General features: G+C 43.2%; 1 protein-coding gene across 1 annotated transcript in view; it reads right to left on the reverse strand.

Moving 5' to 3' along the window:
* Positions 1-20,402, reverse strand: part of LOC142297253 (uncharacterized) — a 157,742-nt gene that overhangs the window by 26,571 nt on the left and 110,769 nt on the right. Inside the window, exon 3 of the mRNA XM_075341508.1 lies at positions 17,976-18,209. Within this exon, the coding sequence (XP_075197623.1) occupies positions 17,976-18,209 (234 nt within the window). The remainder of the gene's footprint in view (positions 1-17,975; positions 18,210-20,402) is intronic.

The following is a 20,402-nucleotide window of genomic DNA, read 5'->3' on the forward strand; positions in this document are numbered from 1 at the left end:
AGCTTCGAGCACCCGAGCTTTTTAGTACTCGCTCATCACTAGTGCTTACCTTTGTTTGCAGGAGCTGTTTTTTTAAAATGCCTTACCACCTTTTCCCCACATAGGTTGGAAACCTCTGCCTGACTGGTGTAAAGTGGGCATGATCCCAGGGTGCGCTATCAAGCGCTTTGAGTTAAGCGCAGAGGTGGTACCTCTGCTTGTTTATGTTTGTCTTTTTCTCTTATTCTTTTCTCTTTCCCTTCCTCCCCATCTCTACTCCTGTTCTAGCCACGGGTGTCCCTCATGGAAGTCTAGGCCTGCTCCATTGGCAAGTACAGAACCTGAGCTATATCATGAATGGCAGACTTGAACATCGCTTCCTTCAACATGAAGGGCTTCAATAAACCAGAGAAACGGGCTCAGATCCTATACCATCTCCACAAACGCAAGGTACATCTGGGCTGTTTTCAGGAGACTCACTTTAAGACCAATCACTCTCCCAAGATTAAAAATAAATATTATCCTATATGGTTCTTTTCCAATAGCCCAGAATCTCGCTCAAACAGGGTGGAGATAGTGGTTCCCAGATCTCTTCCACACCAAATATTAGATCTCAAAATAGATGAGGATGCACGTGACATTATTCTTTCTATGTCACTCGGTAGTCAGGTTTTCACGGTCATTAATGCTCATGCCCCAATCAGAATCAGGACCTCTTTGTCGCCAGGTTAATAGATACTGCCCTGCCCTTGTTGAGAGGTATGGTGCTCTTTTGCGGGGACCTGAACGTAACACTGGACCCGGCTTTGGATAATTCCAAGGGCCGATCCACTCTATCTTACTCACTTATTAAGTGGATTAAAAAATCACTATTACTCCTTTAACTGTACGATGCGTGGCGAATACAATATTCCTCAGAAAGGGACTATAGTTTCTATTCACACCCGCAGGATTCGTACAGCCGTCTGGACTATATCTTAGTTCAGCACAATGCTCTGTCCTGGCTATCCCATACAGGGATCGGAAATATCCTCTGTTCGGACCATGCCCTGGTATTCTGCTCCGTGCGTGTGCCCTCCATGACGAAGACGGTGGGGTCCTGGCGGCTGAACGAGTCTCTGCTTTTAGACGAGCCTTGTGCCCGGAAATACGGTCCTCTATCACTAATTTTGCCGTGGACAATGCGTCGGACACCACGGCGCCGGCCCTTAAATGGGAGGCTCTCAAATGTGTCCTATGGGGAATATTTATTAAACATGGTGCGCGGATTAAAAAACAGAGGTCGCAGGACATAAAAGATGCTCTCCAGAAGGTCACTAGTTTAGAACTTCTTCATAAGCGTGCGCTTAATACCACTAATCTGAGAAGGCTTCTGGGAACCCGATTGGAGCTTAAGAAACTGATGGACTCGGGTTATAGACACATTATTCAAATAGGTAGAAGCAGATTCTATGAATTTGGAGATAAGCCGGGTAGATTGTTAGCGAACGCGATTTGGGCAAAACAGGCGAAATCCTTAATCTCATGCATTAAGAATTCAATGGATAAATTAGTGCATACTACACCCGACATCGCGGCTGCCTTTCATTGCTACTTTTCTAAACTATATAACAAACCCGCTCTCGGTGGCCCCCAGAGGAGTCACCTATTCTCCCGATTCCCCTTTTAAAAGTTGTCTACAGCCTTAATTGAGGATTTAGAGGCCCCGTTCACGCTGGAGGAACTCATGCGGGTCATCCAGGACGTGTCGGTAAATAAGAGCCTGGGTCCGGATGGTCTGATGGCAACATTTTATAAATGTTTCTCGGAATTTCTTGCCCCTTTGATGCTGGAATCCTTCAATTCAATCTCTGAGGTTTTCTCTTTCGCAGCAGACTCCACGTTAGCATATATCACGGTCATCCCCAAAGTGGGGAAGGACCCTAATGCATGTGGTAGCTATAGACCAATTTCTCTCGTAAATGTAGATCTGAAATTCTACGCAAAACTTATTGCTAATAGACTGAATCCCCTCCTGCCAGATCTGATACATCCAGACCAGGTTGGTTTTGTCTCCGGAAGTGAAGCCAGGGATAACACTCTGAAGACTCTGGATATCATTCATTACGCCCATGCAAAAGAGGTCCCTCTCATGGTACTGTCTCTAGATGCCGAAAAGGCTTTTGACAGAATATCATGGGAGGCCCTCGCGCAAACTCTAAGTCATATGGATTTTGGGCCCAACCTTACCTCTAAAATATTGGCGCTTTATCGGTCCCCGTCTACCCGCATTAAAATAAACAGTACCCTATTTCCCCCCCTTACGATACGCAACAAGACCCAACAAGGATGTCCCCTATCCCCCTTATTATACATTCTGGTAATGGAGCATTTGATGGTGGCCGTTCAGGCCAGCATGGATATCCGAGGAATTAAAATTGTGAATAATGAATATAAATGTTCGGCATTTGCCGATGATTTGTTGATTTATCTTTTCAACCCTACGGTCGGGCTCCCTGCTTTGATGTCCAAGTTGGAACAATTTGGTGGGTGGTCAGGGTTTAAAATTAACCTTGATAGGTCAGAGGCCCTAAGTGTGACCCTGCCTCGGGACCAAGTTTCTGTGCTGCGGTCCGGTTTCCGCTTTAAATGGCCCCAATGTAATAGCATTGGCTACCTAGGCATTACAATACCTTCTGACCTTTCCAGGCTATTTCATCTTAACTTCCAACAATTTTTCACTAGGCTGGAGAGGGATGTTAACACGTGGCATCAGGGAATCATGTTCTGGTTTGGCAGACTCGGAGCCCTTAAGATGACGGCCCTGCCTAGGTTGTTATATCTCCTGCAGACGGTTTCTGTCCATATTCCCGCGTCGTTCTGGCGCAAAGTCCAGCAGCTATTTACACAAATTGTCTGGTCCAAGGGTCGCCCAAGGATACGGGGCTCTGTTCTGACCCATCCGAAGGACGCAGGTGGACTGGGACTACCGGACTGTAGGAGATACCATTTGGCGGCAGCGCATGCGAGGACCATTGACCTGCTACATAATAGAAGCTCCAAATTATGGGTGCGCATTGCCCATGACACCTGTTCCTTGTCAGTCCCGACTTTGCCCTGGACCTGGCCTCTGCTGAACAAATGTAAACTTACTGTTGCTTATGGCGTGGAGCAGACTTTACGAACATTTCATGCTACGGGGGGGAAACACTCTTTGCTGCAACCTATGGGCCCATTGATGCCTATAACGGACTACCCAAGGTTTACCCCTGGGGTATCCGCTGCCTCTTTCCAAGGGGCCACCAAATGGACACCTCTGCGCGTAATGCATGTAGCTCCCCAGGGTCCAGTCCTGTCTCTCCCCTTGATTTTGGGGGATCGCGTACAGAGACCACGCTATCACTTCGAGCATGCGCAGCTGCAACACTTCCTCTTCTCTGTCAAACAGACAATTGAGATCTCTCACTCGCTGACACCTTTTAAGCTCCTGTGTGCCACGAGCTCTACCCCCAAACATGCTATTTCGAGCATCTACAAGTTACTAACTACCAAAGGTTTAGCCAATCGCCCCCCCTTTTGTAAGGCTTGGGAGAGTGAGATTGGTAAGGTGTTCTCCAAAGAGCAGTGGGACCAATGTTTTCATCTATCCCACAAGTCAACAACTGCCCCCAGGTCTCAGGAGACGAGTTATAAAATTGTTTCATGGTGGTATAGGGTCCCCAATCTGCTCCACAGATGGTTTCCTGAGGTTCAGGATGTTTGCTGGAGATGTGGGCAGCAGGGAGGTACCATGACCCACATATTGTGGTCTTGTACGGTCTTGGCGGCTTTCTGGGATGGGGTCTTGAAAGCGATCCAGGAGATACAGTGCTGGCCAAAAGTATTGGCACCCCTGCAATTCTGTCAGATAATACTCAGTTTCTTCTTAAAAATGATTGCAATCACAAATTCTTTGTTGTTATTATTATCTTCATTTAATTTGTCTTCAATGAAAAAAAATAAAAAAAATTGTCATAAAGCCAAATTGGATATAATTCCACACCAAATATAAAAAAGGTTGTGGACAAAAGTATTGGCACTGTTTGAAAAATCATGTGATGGTTCTCTAATTTGTGTAATTAACAGCACCTGTAACTTACCTGTGGCACCTAACAGGTGTTGGCAATAACTAAATCACACTTGCAGCCAGTTGACATGGATTAAAGTTGACTCAACCTCTGTCCTGTGTCCTTGTGTGTACCATATTTAGCATGGAGAAAAGAAAGAACACCAAAGAACTGTCTGAGGACTTGAGAATCCAAATTTTGAGGAAGCATGAGCAATCTCAAGGCTACAAGTCCATCTCCAAAGACCTGAAAGTTCCTGTTTCTATGGTGCACAGTGTCATCAAGAAGTTTAAAGCCCATGTCACAGTGGCTCACCTCCCTAGATGTGGAAGGAAAAGAAAAATTGACGAGAGATTTCAACGCAAGAAGCGCGGATGGTGGCTAAAGAACCTCGACTAACATCCAAACAAGTTAAAGCTGCCCTGCAGTCCGAGGGTACAACAGTGTCAACCCGTACTATCCGTCGGCATCTGAATGAAAAGGGACTGTATGGTAGGATACCCAGGAAGACCCCACTTCTTACCCCGAGACATAAAAAAGCCAGGCAGGAGTTTGCCAAAACTTACCTGAGAAAGCCTAAAACGTTTTGGAAGAATGTTCTCTGGTCAGATGAGACAAAAGTAGAGCTTTTTGGGAAAAGCCATCAACATAAAGTTTACAGGGAAAAAAAAGAGGCATTCAAAGAAAAGAACATGGTCCCTACAGTCAAACATGGTGGAGGTTCCCTGATTTTTTGGGGTTGCTTTGCTGCCTCTGGTACTGGACTGCTTGACTGTGTGCATGGCATTATTAAGTCTGAAGACTACCAACAAATTTTGCAGCATAATGTAGGGCCCAGTGTGAGAAAGCTGGGTCTACCTCAGAGGTCATGGGTCTTCCAGCAGGACAATGACCCAAAACACACTTCAAAAAGCACTAGAAAATGGTTTGATAGAAAGCACTGTAGACTACTAAAGTGGCCATCAATGATTCCAGACCTGAATCCCATAGGACACCTGTGGAGAGATCTCAAAATGGCAGTTTGGAGAAGGCACCCTTCAAATCTCAGGACCTGGAGCAGTTTTCCAAAGAAGAATGGTCTAAAATTCCAGCAGAGCATTGTAAGAAGCTCATTGATGGTTACCGGAAGCGGTTGTTCGCAGTTATTTTGGCTAAAGGTTGTGCAACCAAGTATTAGGCTAAGGGTGCCAATACTTTTGTCTGGCCCATTTTGGAGTTTTGTGTGAAATGATCAATGATTTGATTTTTGTTTCATTCTCTTTTGTGTTTTTTCATTGCAAACAAAATAAATGAAGTTAATAATACCAAAGAATTTGTGATTGCAATCATTTTCAAGAAGAAACTGAGTATTAGCTGACAGAATTGCAGGGGTGGCAATACTTTTGGCCAGCAGTGTATCAGGGGTCGTGGTGCCTAGATGACCGGAGGAGGTCCTCCTATATATGTTCCCGTTATCTAAAAAAATATACAAAAAATCCCTACATAGACACCTCCTTCAGGCTGCCAAGACTGTAATTCCCCGACACTGGAAATCGATGGATCACCCGACTCTGGAGGAATGGGTGGGTGAAGTGGACGTGATCTATCGGATGGAAAGGATAATGTCGCTGTCCCCCGATGATGTAGAGTCCACTGCCACAAAATGGTTCCACTGGGAATCTTTCTTAACCAGTCCCGGCTTTTGCGCTGCGAGTTAGTGCACGGTTTTGCAGTTATACTTGGGATGAGAGGCGCTCGTACACCTTTCAGTTATGTATTTTGGACCTGGTCGGTGAGGGTCCCCGTGGTATCCTGATCCCCCTTCCCCTTTCTTCTTTACACTATCTTTCTTTCTATGTTTTTTTTATTTAGGTGTTTCTTTTTCGTGTGTTTGGGGAATAATTGTTTCCCTTCTTTCTTTATATGTTTTAAAATAAAAAGGGGAAAGAAAAATGAGTGGGTCACCTTGATACAGTTGTTTAAGCTTTAGAGTGACCTTAGTTGATCTCACTAAAAGAGGTATATTCTCGCTGGTTGGCCCGCGGTTATTGTGATTAAGTATATCAATGTACTATTTTCCCATGTAACATTAATGTTTCTGTTTGACTATCTTATTTGAAAATCAATAAAAATGATAAATATATATATAAAAAAAAAAAAAGAGTCATGTGTAGGCATTTTTCTAGCTACAAATCCAATATGGTTTTTGGAAAGAGTTTACATCTTGATTTAAGATAAGATTTTTTTTATAATGGTAATACTATCTTTATATTGAGGACTATATTGGTTTGAAAAAGTGACTGGTTGTCTAGTAGTAGTTTTTTTGTTTTTATTTTTTAGATCATTTGTTTCTGTCTATATCTGCTGTGATGGTATTTGCTCTATTTAAAATACACCTGGGGTAAATCTCTATCTAAATCATGAAAAAATATTTGGGGATTTTATAAGGAAATCCTTGTTGGCTGAACAGTTCCGTTTGGTTTAGATTAGTTCACCAAGTAGAATGATTTATTATGCAATGGATGGAAGTGCTGAGCCTTAAAGTATAGATTTACAGTGCCTACCAGTAGTATTCAACCCCCTGCAGATTTAGCAGGTTTACACATTCGGAATTAACTTGGCATTGTGACATTTGGACTGTAGATCAGCCTGGAAGTGTGAAATGCACTGCAGCAAAAAAGAATGTTATTGCATTTTTTTTATTTTAAATTGTGAAAAGTTTATTCAGAGGGTCATTTATTATTCAGCCCTTCAATGCACCAGAATTCTGTTTGGTTCCCCTAAAGTATTAAGAAGTATTTCAGGCACAAAGCACAATGAGCTTTACATGTTTGGATTAATTATCTCTTTTTCCAGCCTTTTCTGACTAATTAAGACCCTCCCCAAACTTGTGAACAGCACTCATACTTGGTCAACATGGGAAAGACAAAGGAGCATTCCAAGGCCATCAGACACAAGATCGTGGAGGGTCACAAGGCTGGCAAAGGGTACAAAACCCTTTCCAAGGAGTTGGGCCTACCTGTCTCCACTGTTGGGAGCATCATCCGGAAGTGGAAGGCTTATGGAACTACTGTTAGCCTTCCACGGCCTGGACAGCCTTTGAAAGTTTCCACCCGTGCTGAGGCCAGGCTTGTCCGAAGAGTCAAGGCTAACCCAAGGACAACAAGGAAGGAGCTCCGGGAAGATCTCATGGCAGTGGGGACACTGGTTTCAGTCAATACCATAAGTAACGTACTCCACCGCAATGGTCTCCGTTCCAGACGAGCCCGTAAGGTACCTTTACTTTCAAAGCGTCATGTCAAGGCTCGTCTACAGTTTGCTCATGATCACTTGGAGGACTCTGAGACAGACTGGTTCAAGGTTCTCTGGTCTGATGAGACCAAGATCGAGATCTTTGGTGCCAACCACACACGTGACGTTTGGAGACTGGATGGCACTGCAAACGACCCCAAGAATACCATCCCTACAGTCAAGCATGGTGGTGGCAGCATCATGCTGTGGGGCTGTTTCTCAGCCAAGGGGCCTGGCCATCTGGTCCGCATCCATGGGAAGATGGATAGCACGGCCTACCTGGAGATTTTGGCAAAGAACCTCCGCTCCTCCATCAAGGATCTTAAGATGGGTCGTCATTTCATCTTCCAACAAGACAATGACCCAAAGCACACAGCCAAGAAAACCAAGGCCTGGTTCAAGAGGGAAAAAATCAAGGTGTTGCAGTGGCCTAGTCAGTCTCCTGACCTTAACCCAATTGAAAACTTGTAGAAGGAGCTCAAGATTAAAGTCCACATGAGACACCCAAAGAACCTAGATAACTTGGAGAAAATCTGCATGGAGGAGTGGGCCAAGATAACTCCAGAGACCTGTGCCGGCCTGATCAGGTCTTATAAAAAACGATTATTAGCTGTAATTGCAAACAAGGGTTATTCCACAAAATATTAAACCTAGGGGTTGAATAATAATTGACCCACACTTTTATGTTGAAAATTTATTAAAATTTAACTGAGCAACATAATTTGTTGGTTTGTAAGATTTATGCATCTGTTAGTAAATCCTGCTCTTGTTTGAAGTTTGCAGGCTCTAACTTATTTGCATCTTATCAAACCTGCTAAATCTGCAGGGGGTTGAAGACTACTTGTAGGCACTGTATATGTAGTATGATTCTTATATGGAGAAATAGAAACTGTTGATAGGGATTGACATAAAGTGTAATATCAAGACAGTTGATTCTAGTGGAATTATAGAAACTTGTGAATTATAAATTAAAATAGATTTTAGTTAATGTAGTTCATAAATCTGTCTGCTTCCATTTTTGTTCCTTCCTATATAAGGAGCAAATCATCTATATAGCGACCATACCATTTTATATAGTTGGAAAAAATAATTTTTAACACTAAAAATTGTTTCTCCCAGACTGCCATTACAGTGTTTGCTAAGCAAGGGTAGAATTTGGCTCCCATGTCCATGCCATGCCTTTGAAAAAAAAAGTGTGTGTCAAAAGACAAATATTAAGGGTCAAAAGAAATGTAACTGAAAAATTAAGAAAATCTTAAATTTACACAGTATAAGTACTAAATTTTTTGAGGAAACAAGATAAGTTATTGATGACAATGTTGTGAGGTATAGAAGGGCACAAACTAACAACATCGCAACTCAACAAGTTGAAGGTATGTTGCCATGAGTATTTATAAAGAATGGAAATTATAGATTTGGAATCTCTAATATACCCAGGTAGGTCATGTACAAGAGATTGAAAGTAATAGTTGACCCAAACTCCTAGTAATTCTCCAATACAGCTATAGTGGCATAATATATCTAAGTGGATGAGGAAAGACATTTTTGTGGACTTAAAGAAAGGAGTTATAAATAATTAGAACAGGGCAGTCCACGAATAGATATCCAGCTAATTTTTTACCAATTGCTTTTAAGGTGATGCCTTCTCCCAAGAGTCCATGAAGTTCTTTTAGGAATTCTGGAGTCAGATCACAAGGTAGTTCTTGATAGTTCATGCTATTTTTCCAGGTCCATTAAATGTAAGGCATTATAAAGCCTGGAATTCAAAACCACAATTGTTCCCACTTTATCTGCTGATTTTATGAGTAAGCCATCATTCTCCCTAATTCTCCTTAAGTTCCTTCTGTGTAGTTCTTTCTTCCAAGGAGAGAATGGATTGTGATCGGTATTGATAGAACTTTCATCAAGTAATATCAGTATATTTTCAACAATTTCTTGGAATTGTTCCAAAGGAGGTCTCAATATAAAACAGGAGTTAATTTTACAATATTTCTGATCATTGTTATATATCATTCCTCATTGTTTGTAATACACTGTACATAAATATTTCTACTGACTCATCATTTGGATGCCATGTGACCAGAACACTCCCATATATACACTGTGTGCAGAATTATTAGGCAAATGAGTATTTTGATCACATGATACCTTTTATACATACCTTTTATACATGTTGTCCTACTCCAAGCTGTATAGGCTTGAGAGCCAACTACCAATTAAGTAAATCAGGTGATGTGCATCTCTGTAATGAAGAGGGGTGGGGTGTAATGACATTGGGGAGGCTATTAGCTGTTAGGTAGCTTTTAACAGGCAGTGTAGGTGATAGCCAGCCATATTACGTTTAGGAATTTATCCAGAGCAGTGTCGGTCCGCGGCCGCACTCATCTAATACAGAATTGGCCTCCCACCTGCCAATTTTAATCCTTGTCTATTTATATAACTTAATAAAGTTTATTTGATTAGGTCTTTGGTTAGGGTACCTCTTGTTGCCCTTCAGGCAAATAGTGGGTGTAATGACATCAACAACCTATATAAGGTGTGCTTAATTATTAGGCAACTTCCTTTCCTTTGCCAAAATGGGTCAGAAGAGAGATTTGACGGGCTCTGAAAAGTCCAAAATTATGAGATGTCTTGCAGAGGGATACAGCAGTCTTGAAATTGCCAAACGTTTGAAGCGTGATCACCAAAAAATCAAGAGTTTCATGGCAAATAGTCAACAGGGTCGCAAGAAGCGTGTTGGGCAAAAACGGCACAAATTAACTGCCCATGAATTGAGGAAAATAAAGCGTGAAGCTGCCAAGATGCTATTTGCCACCAGTTTGGCCATATTTCAGAGCTGCAATGTTACTGGAGTATCATAAAGCACAAGGTGTGCCATATTCAGGGACATGGCCAAGGTAAGGAAGGCTGAAAAACGACCACCTTTGAACAAGAAACATAAGATAAAACGTCAAGACTGGGCCAAGAAATATCTTAAGACTAATTTTTCAAAGGTTTTATGGACTGATGAAATGAGAGTGACTCTTTATAGGCCAGATGGATGGGCCAGAGGCTGGATCAGTAAAGGGCAGAGAGCTCCACTCCCATCAGATGCCAGCAAGGTGGAGGTGGGGTAATGGTATGGGCTGGTATCATCAAAGATGAACTTGTGGGACCTATTCGGGTTGAGGATGGAGTGAAGCTCAACTCCCAGACCTACTGCCAGTTTCTGGAAGACTACTTCTTCAAGCAGTGGTACAGGAAGAAGTCGGTATCGTTCAAGAAAAACATGATTTTCATGCAGGACAATGCTCCATCACATGCATCCAACTACTCCACAGCGTGGCTGGCCAGTAAAGGTCTAAAGGTCTAAAAGATGAAAAAATAATGACATGGCCCCCTTGTTCACCTGATCTGAACCCCATAGAGAACCTGTGGTCCCTCATAAAATGTGAGATCTACAGGGAGGGAAAAGAGTACACCTAGGCTGTGGTGGCTGCTGCACGCAATGTTGATCATAAACCGATCAAGCAACTGACAGAATCTATGGATGGTAGGCTGTTGATTGTCATCATAAAGAAAGGTGGCTATATTGGTCACTAATTTTTTTGGTTTTGTTTTTGCATGTCAGAAACGTTTGTTTCTAAATTTTGTGCAGTTATATTGGTTTTCCTGGTGAAAATAAACAAGTGAGATGGGAATATATTTGGTTTTTCTTAAGTTGCCTAATAATTTTGCACAGTAATAGTTACCTGCGCAAACAGATATCCCACTCAAACTTCCAAAAATATTGTTTTGATATTTATGAGTCTTTTGGGTTGATTGAGAACATAGTTGTTGATCAATAATAAAAAAAATCATCTAAAATACAAGTTGCCTAATAATTCTGCACACAGTGTAATATATGTTTATCACATTCTTAGCATACCATGATTAAGGCATTACAATGAAACACGTAGGTTTTGCTTGTTTCCATGTGGATTTGCCTGTACTTTTTCCTAATTTTCAATATATAGAATAAACGTCAAGTTTTGTACCTACCTCTTCATTGCTGGAGGATTTCTATTCCTAATATTAAATAAAGGGAGTCAGGACAGGGACATTATAAAAAAGGGCCCAAGGTAGAAGAGATTACTATAGGAAGACACCATGATGGAGGACTTTATTACTGAACGGGACCCAGGATCAGGGACGTTTTTAGCGGAAGGGATCAAGATAGAAGACCTTATTACAGGAAGGGGCCAAGATAAAGGATATTATTACAGGAAGGAGCCAAGGATGAAAGATATTATTACAGGATGGAGACATTAATAAATAAAGGGGCACAGGACAATGGACATTATTACAGGCATTTTCGGAGATAGAGGACATATTATTACAGGAATGGGTGAGGATGAAGGACATTATTTCAGGATTGGGCCAGGACAGAGGACATTATTATTACATTATTACAGGAAGAGGGCCAGGATGAGTGATATAATTATTGAAAAGTGCAGGACAGGATTATGTTAGGGGAAAATTAGGGGACATTATTAATATCTATCCTATCATAATAAATGCTATGACAATAAATAACATCATGCTTTCACTTGTAACAGAAGTCCACTGCCTCAATGTAATCCTTCAGTCTGCCTTTTCCTTCACATCGAATATCCAAGCTCTTACCATATATTGCTGCCTCCAATTCAAAAATATTTCCTGAATCCTTTCCTCAACCCTGAATCTACTAAAATGTTAATGCATGCAATAGCCTTCACGGTCGCTTTGCTGCTAACAGTCTTGCACTTCCCCAGTCTGCCCTTAATGGGAACCAACCATCAGAATTGTCATATATTAAGTGAAACCAGTGCCATACTGGAGCTAGAATGCTGAATGCAATCATACCTTTAGTTCACAAATTGCATGCTTGATTTTTGAAAACTCAAGCATGCAAAAATTCAAGTTCCAGTAATGCATTGCTCATTTGATTGGCATGTGGATCGAAGCAGGACTATGAGGGTCGGGTCCTGCATCCTTCATCTGCCACTGTATGCTGGCCTGTCTTTTCTCCCCCTATCGCCACCATTTCCTTTATATCGAGCGCATGCGCAGTAGCAACTTTAAGTATTTCCTGAACAACTGCCATCTCCTGCCTTAGTAATGGGAAAGTCTTCACTGAATACAGATTTTACCTCAGAATTGAGAATTTTGATAATGACTGATCAATTCTGGTAGAGAAAGAAGCAAATTTGTAGGGTAGGATATCTTACAAAGTTGTTTATTTTCATGTGTACTTTTGATATATAAAATAAAACAATGATAACTTTTTAAGTGCAACAAGCAACACCAAATGTTAGAGTTCACAGGTTACAGTGATATCCTATAAATGCTCTCCTAAATAGGATCTTTCACAAATCTTATGACTTAAGGCCCCGTTACACGAGGCGATATATCGTGCAATTGCATATGCGATCGCACCCGCCCCCATCGTTTGTGCGACACAGGCAATTTGTTGCCTGTGTCACACAAAGTCGGTAACCACCGTCACATGTACTTACCTTCAAAACGACCTCGGTGTGGGCGGCGAACATTCTCTTCCTGAAGGGGGAGGGACGTTCGGCGTCACAGCGACGTCACACAGCGGCCGCCCAATAAAAGCGGAGGGGCGGAGATGAGCGGGACGTAACATTCCGCCCACCTCCTGTCTTCCGCATTGCCAGCGGCCTCAGGTAAGCTGCAGTTCGTCGATCCCGAGGTGTCACATGGAGCGATATGTGCTGCCTCGGGAACGATGAACAACCGGCGCCGCTGAAATTTAATGACTTTTTGAAAATGAGCGACGTGTCAATGAGCAACGATAAGGTGAGTATTTTTGCTCGTTCACAGTCACTCATAGCTGTCACACGCTACGATATATCAAACGAGGCCGGATATGCGTCACTACCGACGTGACCCCGACGATATATCGTTAGATATATCGTAGCGTGTAACGGGGCCTTTAGTTAACATTTGCTAAGTTCCAATGGTTGTGTATTCGGATATTTTTCACTGGGAGCTTTTACTTCTTCACCCTGTATGAGTTGCTGAATTATAAACAGATAACAACAGAGCAGAAAAATACCCCACCATAGCTTAGGTAACTCAGTGTGTAAGATGTAATGATACAGCTCTGATCTCGTAGTTTAATTCTGTCCATTATAGGAAACTGCAAGGAGATTAGTTTGCAGATAACTAATACCTTTCAGTTAAGGTTGATGTAAAGGAAGGGGCAGCAGAGCTGAACTTAGCTGTGTCACAAATACAAAAAGAGAACTCAAGCACTCTACCCCAAAAGAATGTCAAAGGAAATTTCTGATTCAAAAGGTTTCTTTATTACATGAGAATCCAAAAACAAGAAAAGTCCAAACAGAACATTTCGGCCAATAAGGTCATCATCAAAGGACTGTCTGTGTGCAGCAGGAAATGGTGACATAAAGATCAAAGGTGCAATACAGTGAATCCCAAAGGGACTCATATCCACAATATGTCATAAGATTCAATAGGACCTGAATCAGGTGTGTCACTGTGTGTAGTCCTCATATAGGGGAATAATGCTGTATGACAATATCTCGTAAATTATATGTCACTGAGAATAATCGTCTTGTTTTTGGACTCTCATGTAATAAAGAACCCTTTTGAATCAGAAAATTTGCTTTGACATTCTTTTGGGGTAGAGTGCCAAAGTTCTCTTTTTGCTATTTAATTTTCTTTTCCTGAGCACCTATAAGGTGAAGCAGGGTCCTAACCCTTTTTTCATGTCACAAATACAAATCCTACTTTTATCTTTCCTCCTGTCATAGTGTACCGCCCCCGTGCCAGCGGCCGAGCTGCTCGGATCCGGAGCTGCGGTGGCTCGAGGGGTCTCCGGACCCGGGGATCCACACGGACACTCGAATTTGAAAAAGGGGGTATATACAGGGGAGTTAGAAGTTCGTGACGCCACTCACGGTGTGTGGTAATGTGTAGTACCACTGCTGTTGGGGAGGCAGAAGTCCGGTGGCGGTGATGTAGCAGCAGGATGTGTTAACCCCTCCGTGGGTAGGGGGTTTGTGCCCCGGGGCCCGGTGGTGTTGGTTGGGAAGAGGAAAAGGGTTTTTTCAGCATACTCACTCAGTCCAAGAATAATAACACCGACAGCTTGTAAACCAGAATTCTGAGCACCGCTGCAGCAGGGAGGGAGCACACGTTGGTGTTGCTGTTAGCCTGTGGCCTTTTCCGTGGCACCTTTTCACTATTGGACCCTCAAGTTTGGAACTATTCAGGTCCCGCTCACCCATATAGCTAACGGAGTGAGCTTGCTCTCAGGGTTCACGCGTAGGATTTATTTGAACTGTAGTTTGGCAAAGTCCTATCCCATTGGTGTGCGAGTACCCCGATTTTGGAGCGGGTTGGGGATGAATGTTGAAGTCTTCACCACCGTCGGGTAAATTACCGGAACACGTGAAGCTACTTCCCGGCCTAGGGTCCACGTACCCTGTCATACCCTGGCACCCCTGCCCGGTCATAGCTCAAGGCCGCCGACTGCCCTCCTCGGCAGTCCAAGCCCCTTGACGCGATCCCTTGCGACTGGGGTTCCAGCTCCTACCAGACCCATGTCTGCAACCTAGTAAACTTCAGGAGCCCTGCTCAAGACCGGTGACCTCTCCCTCTCGGAGAGTCACTTTCACCTCCTACTCCTTCCACTCCTTTCTCACTTCTCCTGTCACTTTCTCACTTTCCCCTACCAACCCCCCATGTGGGCGGCCCTATTCCCTTCAGGCCCCCAATGGTGTGACTGTGGGAATGGTGCAAAGTGTTCCTAGGGTTTTGACTGGCTAAGCTGTTAGCAACACCAAAGGACCAGGATCCGTAACCAAGGGGGAGTGGATACTGTGCAGAAGGGCAGATTGCACAATACCCTGTGACGACCTGATAGGCCAGGGTGTCACATTAGCACTGAAAAGTCTACTTACTTGTAACAGTGCAGAAAAATGGTAGTACAAGCTTTTCCTGTTCATATGTAATGACACCCAGCTCTGCTCTCCCTTAAGAGGAATTAAAAGATGCAATGAGTACAAAAGACATAAGTTTGACTCCCCTGCAGACAGGGTGTGCAGCGGAAATGCAGTACAGCAGAGCTGACAGTGCTGTAATAGGAAGAGAGCTCATTAAGAGTTTGTAATGTTGTAGGAGGGTGACCGGTGCCCTGCACCCCCCCCTCAAGACATCATAATTATTTTGTGTATTTATTTATGGGAAATGTTTATATGTGTGTTATCTCAGGTGCATTCTTTTCAGGCACCACTAGGTGTCACTGCTCTCTGGTTCCATAGTTTGGGGTTGGGATGGAGAACATGGCTGAAGGAGTTAAAGGTTAAATCTTCCCAGCAACAGTGAGTTGACAGTTAGGATTAGTCAAATAGGGACAGCGTTGAGTAGAGAGAAGAAACTGTATCTGAGGGAGATATAGTTAGAGAAGCCCAAAGTAATTTTGCGAGATCCTCAGGGTCAATCCAGGAAACCCACATCAAGTGGACAAAGGAAACTCTTCAGTAGGCGAAATAGAAATTGGCACGGACCGACCCTAAAGTTGTGGGCCTTGATTCTAGTAGAATTTCAGGGAAGCAACTGACTCCAATAGGACCGGTCTAGGTGTGAGGTAACATAGACCCTGGCCGAGCGGGTCATCACAGAGACAGTGGTGAAGGAACTCTGTCCGGTGATGTATTACATCCCTGTGAGAGGGGACGCAATTAGATCCATGCTGGACTCAATGAATTTACTAGCTGCCACTGTGGTGTTGCCGGGGAAAACAGACAGTCCTATAGTAGCCGGAGAGATATGAAGGAGGGAGCAGTGTACAGGAAAATGTGAGATGAAACCAGACTGTAACATGCCTGTAACGTTCAAGCTATATGCCCACAGCAGATGTGCTCCACAGAAACTGTGCGAGTTATTCAGTAAAGAAGTGTTAAACGTTATCCTTGACTTCATGTCAGAATTTGTGCCTAAGAGGAGACATTGTGGTGTCCCTGGTTGCACTGTGCAAGTGGCAGGGGTGCAGCACCGAAGAGAGAAGCTGCCTGGAAGCAGGGGCTCACTTCTGCCCAGTGCCACAACTACGGCCACCTGCAACCCCCACAACAATGTGACATAGCTAAACTCATCTGCACGTTCCAATTATGCAGTAGGGTTAGACCAGGAGATCAGAGCTGTATCCTAACATCTCACATGAACAAATCTAAGCTTCTGCACTGTACTGCTTCCAGGTTATGATCGGGTTACTCATGCAGGGAGAAAATACACATGCCCCGAGTGAAAACTATCTAATAACAACTACTTGGACTTTAGAAAATTTAATTCATTAGCTCCCAAAAACGTTAATTGCTAATGTCTCCACAATGGAGAAGCAAAATTTAAAAAAAAGTTTTATTCAATTCTGCAGCCACTATTACATTGTGTGTCCAGTGCAATATGAATAATATGGTGAAAGGTGCTCCATAAACAGTTCAAACCTCAGAGTTTGCAGAAACGTATTAAAATCAAGTTCCATTTACACAGAACGACAAAGGGCACTAAATGACTGCCGGTCAATAAATTTATACACAGACCACCTTAAACAATAAATACTTAACGTTCTGATTTAGTGCGCCTGCATCGATTGCCATTGTTCTCCTCAGTGCAAATCTGGTTTACCTTGGATAATGAACTGCCAAGAACGATGACCTTTATTGCTACACAAAAGACCACTTCACTAGATGAACGAGGGTTTTGTTTCTTCAAGCGGTCATCGACAGCCTAGTTGGACTGCAAGATTATCGTAAAACACTTGCTCATGATAATCTTGTGCCTTTTGGCTTTAGGTTGTTCAAGCCTAAACAAAAATTTGGGAAAATGCAGTAAGGCGGGCTTTGCACACTACGACATCGCAGGTGCGATGTCAGTGGGGTCAAATTGAAAGTGACGCACATCCGGCATCGCATGCGACATCGTAGTGTGTAAAGCCTAGATGATACGATTAACGAGCGCAAAATCGTCGTAATAGTATCATCGGTGCAGCGTCAGCGTAATCCATAATTACGCTGACGTGACGGTCCGATGTTGTTCCTCGCTCCTGCGGCAGCACACATCGCTGTGTGTGAAGTCGCAGGAGCGAGGAACATCTCCTACCGGCGTCACCGCGGCTTCCGTAGGATATGCGGAAGGAAGGAGGTGGGCGGGATGTTTACATCCTGCTCATCTCCGCCCCTCCGCCACTATTGGCCGCCTGCCGTGTGACGTCGCTATGACGCCGCACGACCCACCCCTTAGGAAGGAGGCGTGTCGCCGGCCAGAGCGATGGTCACAGGGCAGGTGAGTGCATGTGAAGCTGGCATAGCGATAATGTTCGCTACGCCAGCTATCACACGATATCGTACCTGCAGCGGGGGAGGTGACTATCGCGTGCGACATCGCAGCATCGGCTTGCAATGTCGCAACGTGCAAAGCCCGCCTAAGTCCCAGACACCAGCCTAACACAAACCTTGGCAAAAGTCTGTTGTTTGATGACTAATAATTATGAAAAAATCTTTAACTGTAAAGATAATGACTATCATTACTACTGATCTACACATTTTGCAGTACATCACAATGTATAGTAAAGTATATGCATTCAGGCGACAATACCTTTAACGGGGCTTTGGTGTGAGTAGGAGAATGCGTTGAAATTGCAGAGAGTCTGTCGTTTTCCAGAGGAACACTGCTGACTGACAACAAAGTTTGTTGATTCTCTTTGCTCTTCACAAATATTTTCAGATTTTTCGTTTTATTGTTTTCTAAGGTAACTGTCCTTTGGTATCTTTCATTCTTTGCACCATTTTTCATTTCCAAGAGGCTTCCAGCAAATTTTGATATTGTTTCCTAGAACATTTTACCAGAAAATATTTAAGATAACATAACACTGGAGTGCATGTAAAGTTAGATCCATCTATTTGGCTATCATCTGTTTATGTATCTACACAGTGCCTTGAAAAGATATTCATTCCCTAAGAACTTTACCACATCTTCGGTGGTATACCAACTATTCACCCAATAACTGCTGCAAAAAAAAAATTTGAGGTACGTCACTTCCAGCTTTACTTAGAGGCTGGAATTTTTGCCCATTCTTCTTTGAAAAATAGCTCTAGCTCACTGAGATTGGGTGCAGTGTCTTCTTTGTAAAAAAACAAACTCTGTTATTATGTATACTGCCATCCCTTACAATATAGTATTATATCTAGTGGTGTCCCTTATTTCATAGAGTCTCTTCTTTTCATTTATAGTGCCGTCCTTAGTTACAGTACATGGTATCCACTATTGTTCTGTGTAGCATTGTACATAAGGGGGGAAAAATTGGCAAGGGGTACTGCTAAGAGTTGTTTCTGCCTCCTTACATCTGTTGATGTGCACCAGAGCACCTGTGAGTTTATCATGTATCCTATTACATAACCTCTCCAAAAATACTTCATGTCACATGTCACTTGATACACCGGAGGCCATCGGGTGCAGAGGAGCTCATGCACATGTGAGGTGATGGGAACTATGCCACACCATTTTCGTTAACAAGCTTTTTACACTTGCCGTTTATGTTTTTATACTAAATGTGTATGACAGTGAATTGCTAGGACATTGCGGCCTGCAGTACCAACCACCAGCCACAAGAGGTCACTGTCTTAATTTTTACCCTAATATAGAATCTCATTTGGAACTTATGGGTAGGAGAGACAAAAACAGATCCTTTGTGGTATGGTAAATGGACTCTGTTTTGCTGATTAAGAGAGCATTTTGATAGCATCAGGTGGAGCTTGTGCAGTGGGGTTGGGTGCCGACACCTAGGAGGAAGTACCTGTCAGGAAGTGTCTGGACAGCTATATCTTGGGAGAGGAGAGTGAGAACTACAAGGGAGAGGACTTGTCAATCTTCATCCAGTGCTATAAGTGGGGGCTGTGCAACCTTGGGGGACAGGTGCCAACACCTAGGAAGAAGTGCCTGACAGGAAGTGTGTGGACAGCTATATCTTGGGAGAGGAGAGTGAGAACTGCAATGGAGAGGACTTGTTAATCTTCATCCAGTGCTATAAGTGGGGGCTGTGTGACATGGTGGGACAAAAACCACTCCAGTTAACAGAGGACTCAGTTACTCCAGCAATTAAGAAGGCTGTCTCAATGATGTTTACAGCAGGGAGCGAAGACAAAAGACCCGGGAGCCAGTATCAGTGGCACATCTGGGAGGCCTTACCACAAGTCGGCAGTGGTACCATGCATCGGTTGGTGAATCGCTACTTTCCTCTCGACCACACAGCATTCACATCATTACAGCAACCCCACCTAGGTTGGTAAGCCCTGAGTTCAGGCCCCTGTACAGTGATCAAGGTGGGAATGTGCATGCAAACATAGTTAGTTTGGCACCAAGCTTAGTCAGGCAAATATAGGCACTAGATTCTATCAGAGCCCAACAGTTTACATACACTATCTAAAAAGACACATATGCATGTTTTTCTCACTATCTGACATGCAAACAGAATAAACCTTTCCCGTTTTAGGTCAAATTACAAAACAATTACAAAAATCTAATATATAAAGCTGAGTGTATGTATGTGTGTATGTATGTGTGCATGTATGTCCGCTAAAGGAATTCACACCGTCGCATTTACAATCACAAAATTTTGCACAAACGCCTCATGTGATTCAGGGAACGTCATAGACTATGTTTTGATGAGAAAATTAAACCCCACTCTTTATACTTACTCTCCAAAAAACTGCCTCCATTAAAGTCAATGGAGCTGCGAGCCACAGGTTATTAGCAGCTGTGATTGGTTGCTATGGGAACAAAAGACATTCAAAGTATAACAAGCTTATGTGTGAGGTAATATGATGTCAGTGGGGAGACAGATAGAGACAGACAGAGACAGAGTAAGAGGCAGACAGGGAAAGAGACAGACAGACAGAGAGACAGGGTAAGAGACAGAGAGAGAGAGAAAGACAGACAGACCGATGCTGACAGACAGGGAAAGAGATAGACAGGCAGGGAAAGAGACAGAGAAAAGGAAAGAGACAAAGAAAAAGAGAGGGAAAG

The sequence above is a fragment of the Anomaloglossus baeobatrachus genome, chromosome 3 (genome assembly GCF_048569485.1).
Source record: "Anomaloglossus baeobatrachus isolate aAnoBae1 chromosome 3, aAnoBae1.hap1, whole genome shotgun sequence".
Taxonomy (NCBI): Eukaryota; Metazoa; Chordata; class Amphibia; order Anura; family Aromobatidae; genus Anomaloglossus; species Anomaloglossus baeobatrachus.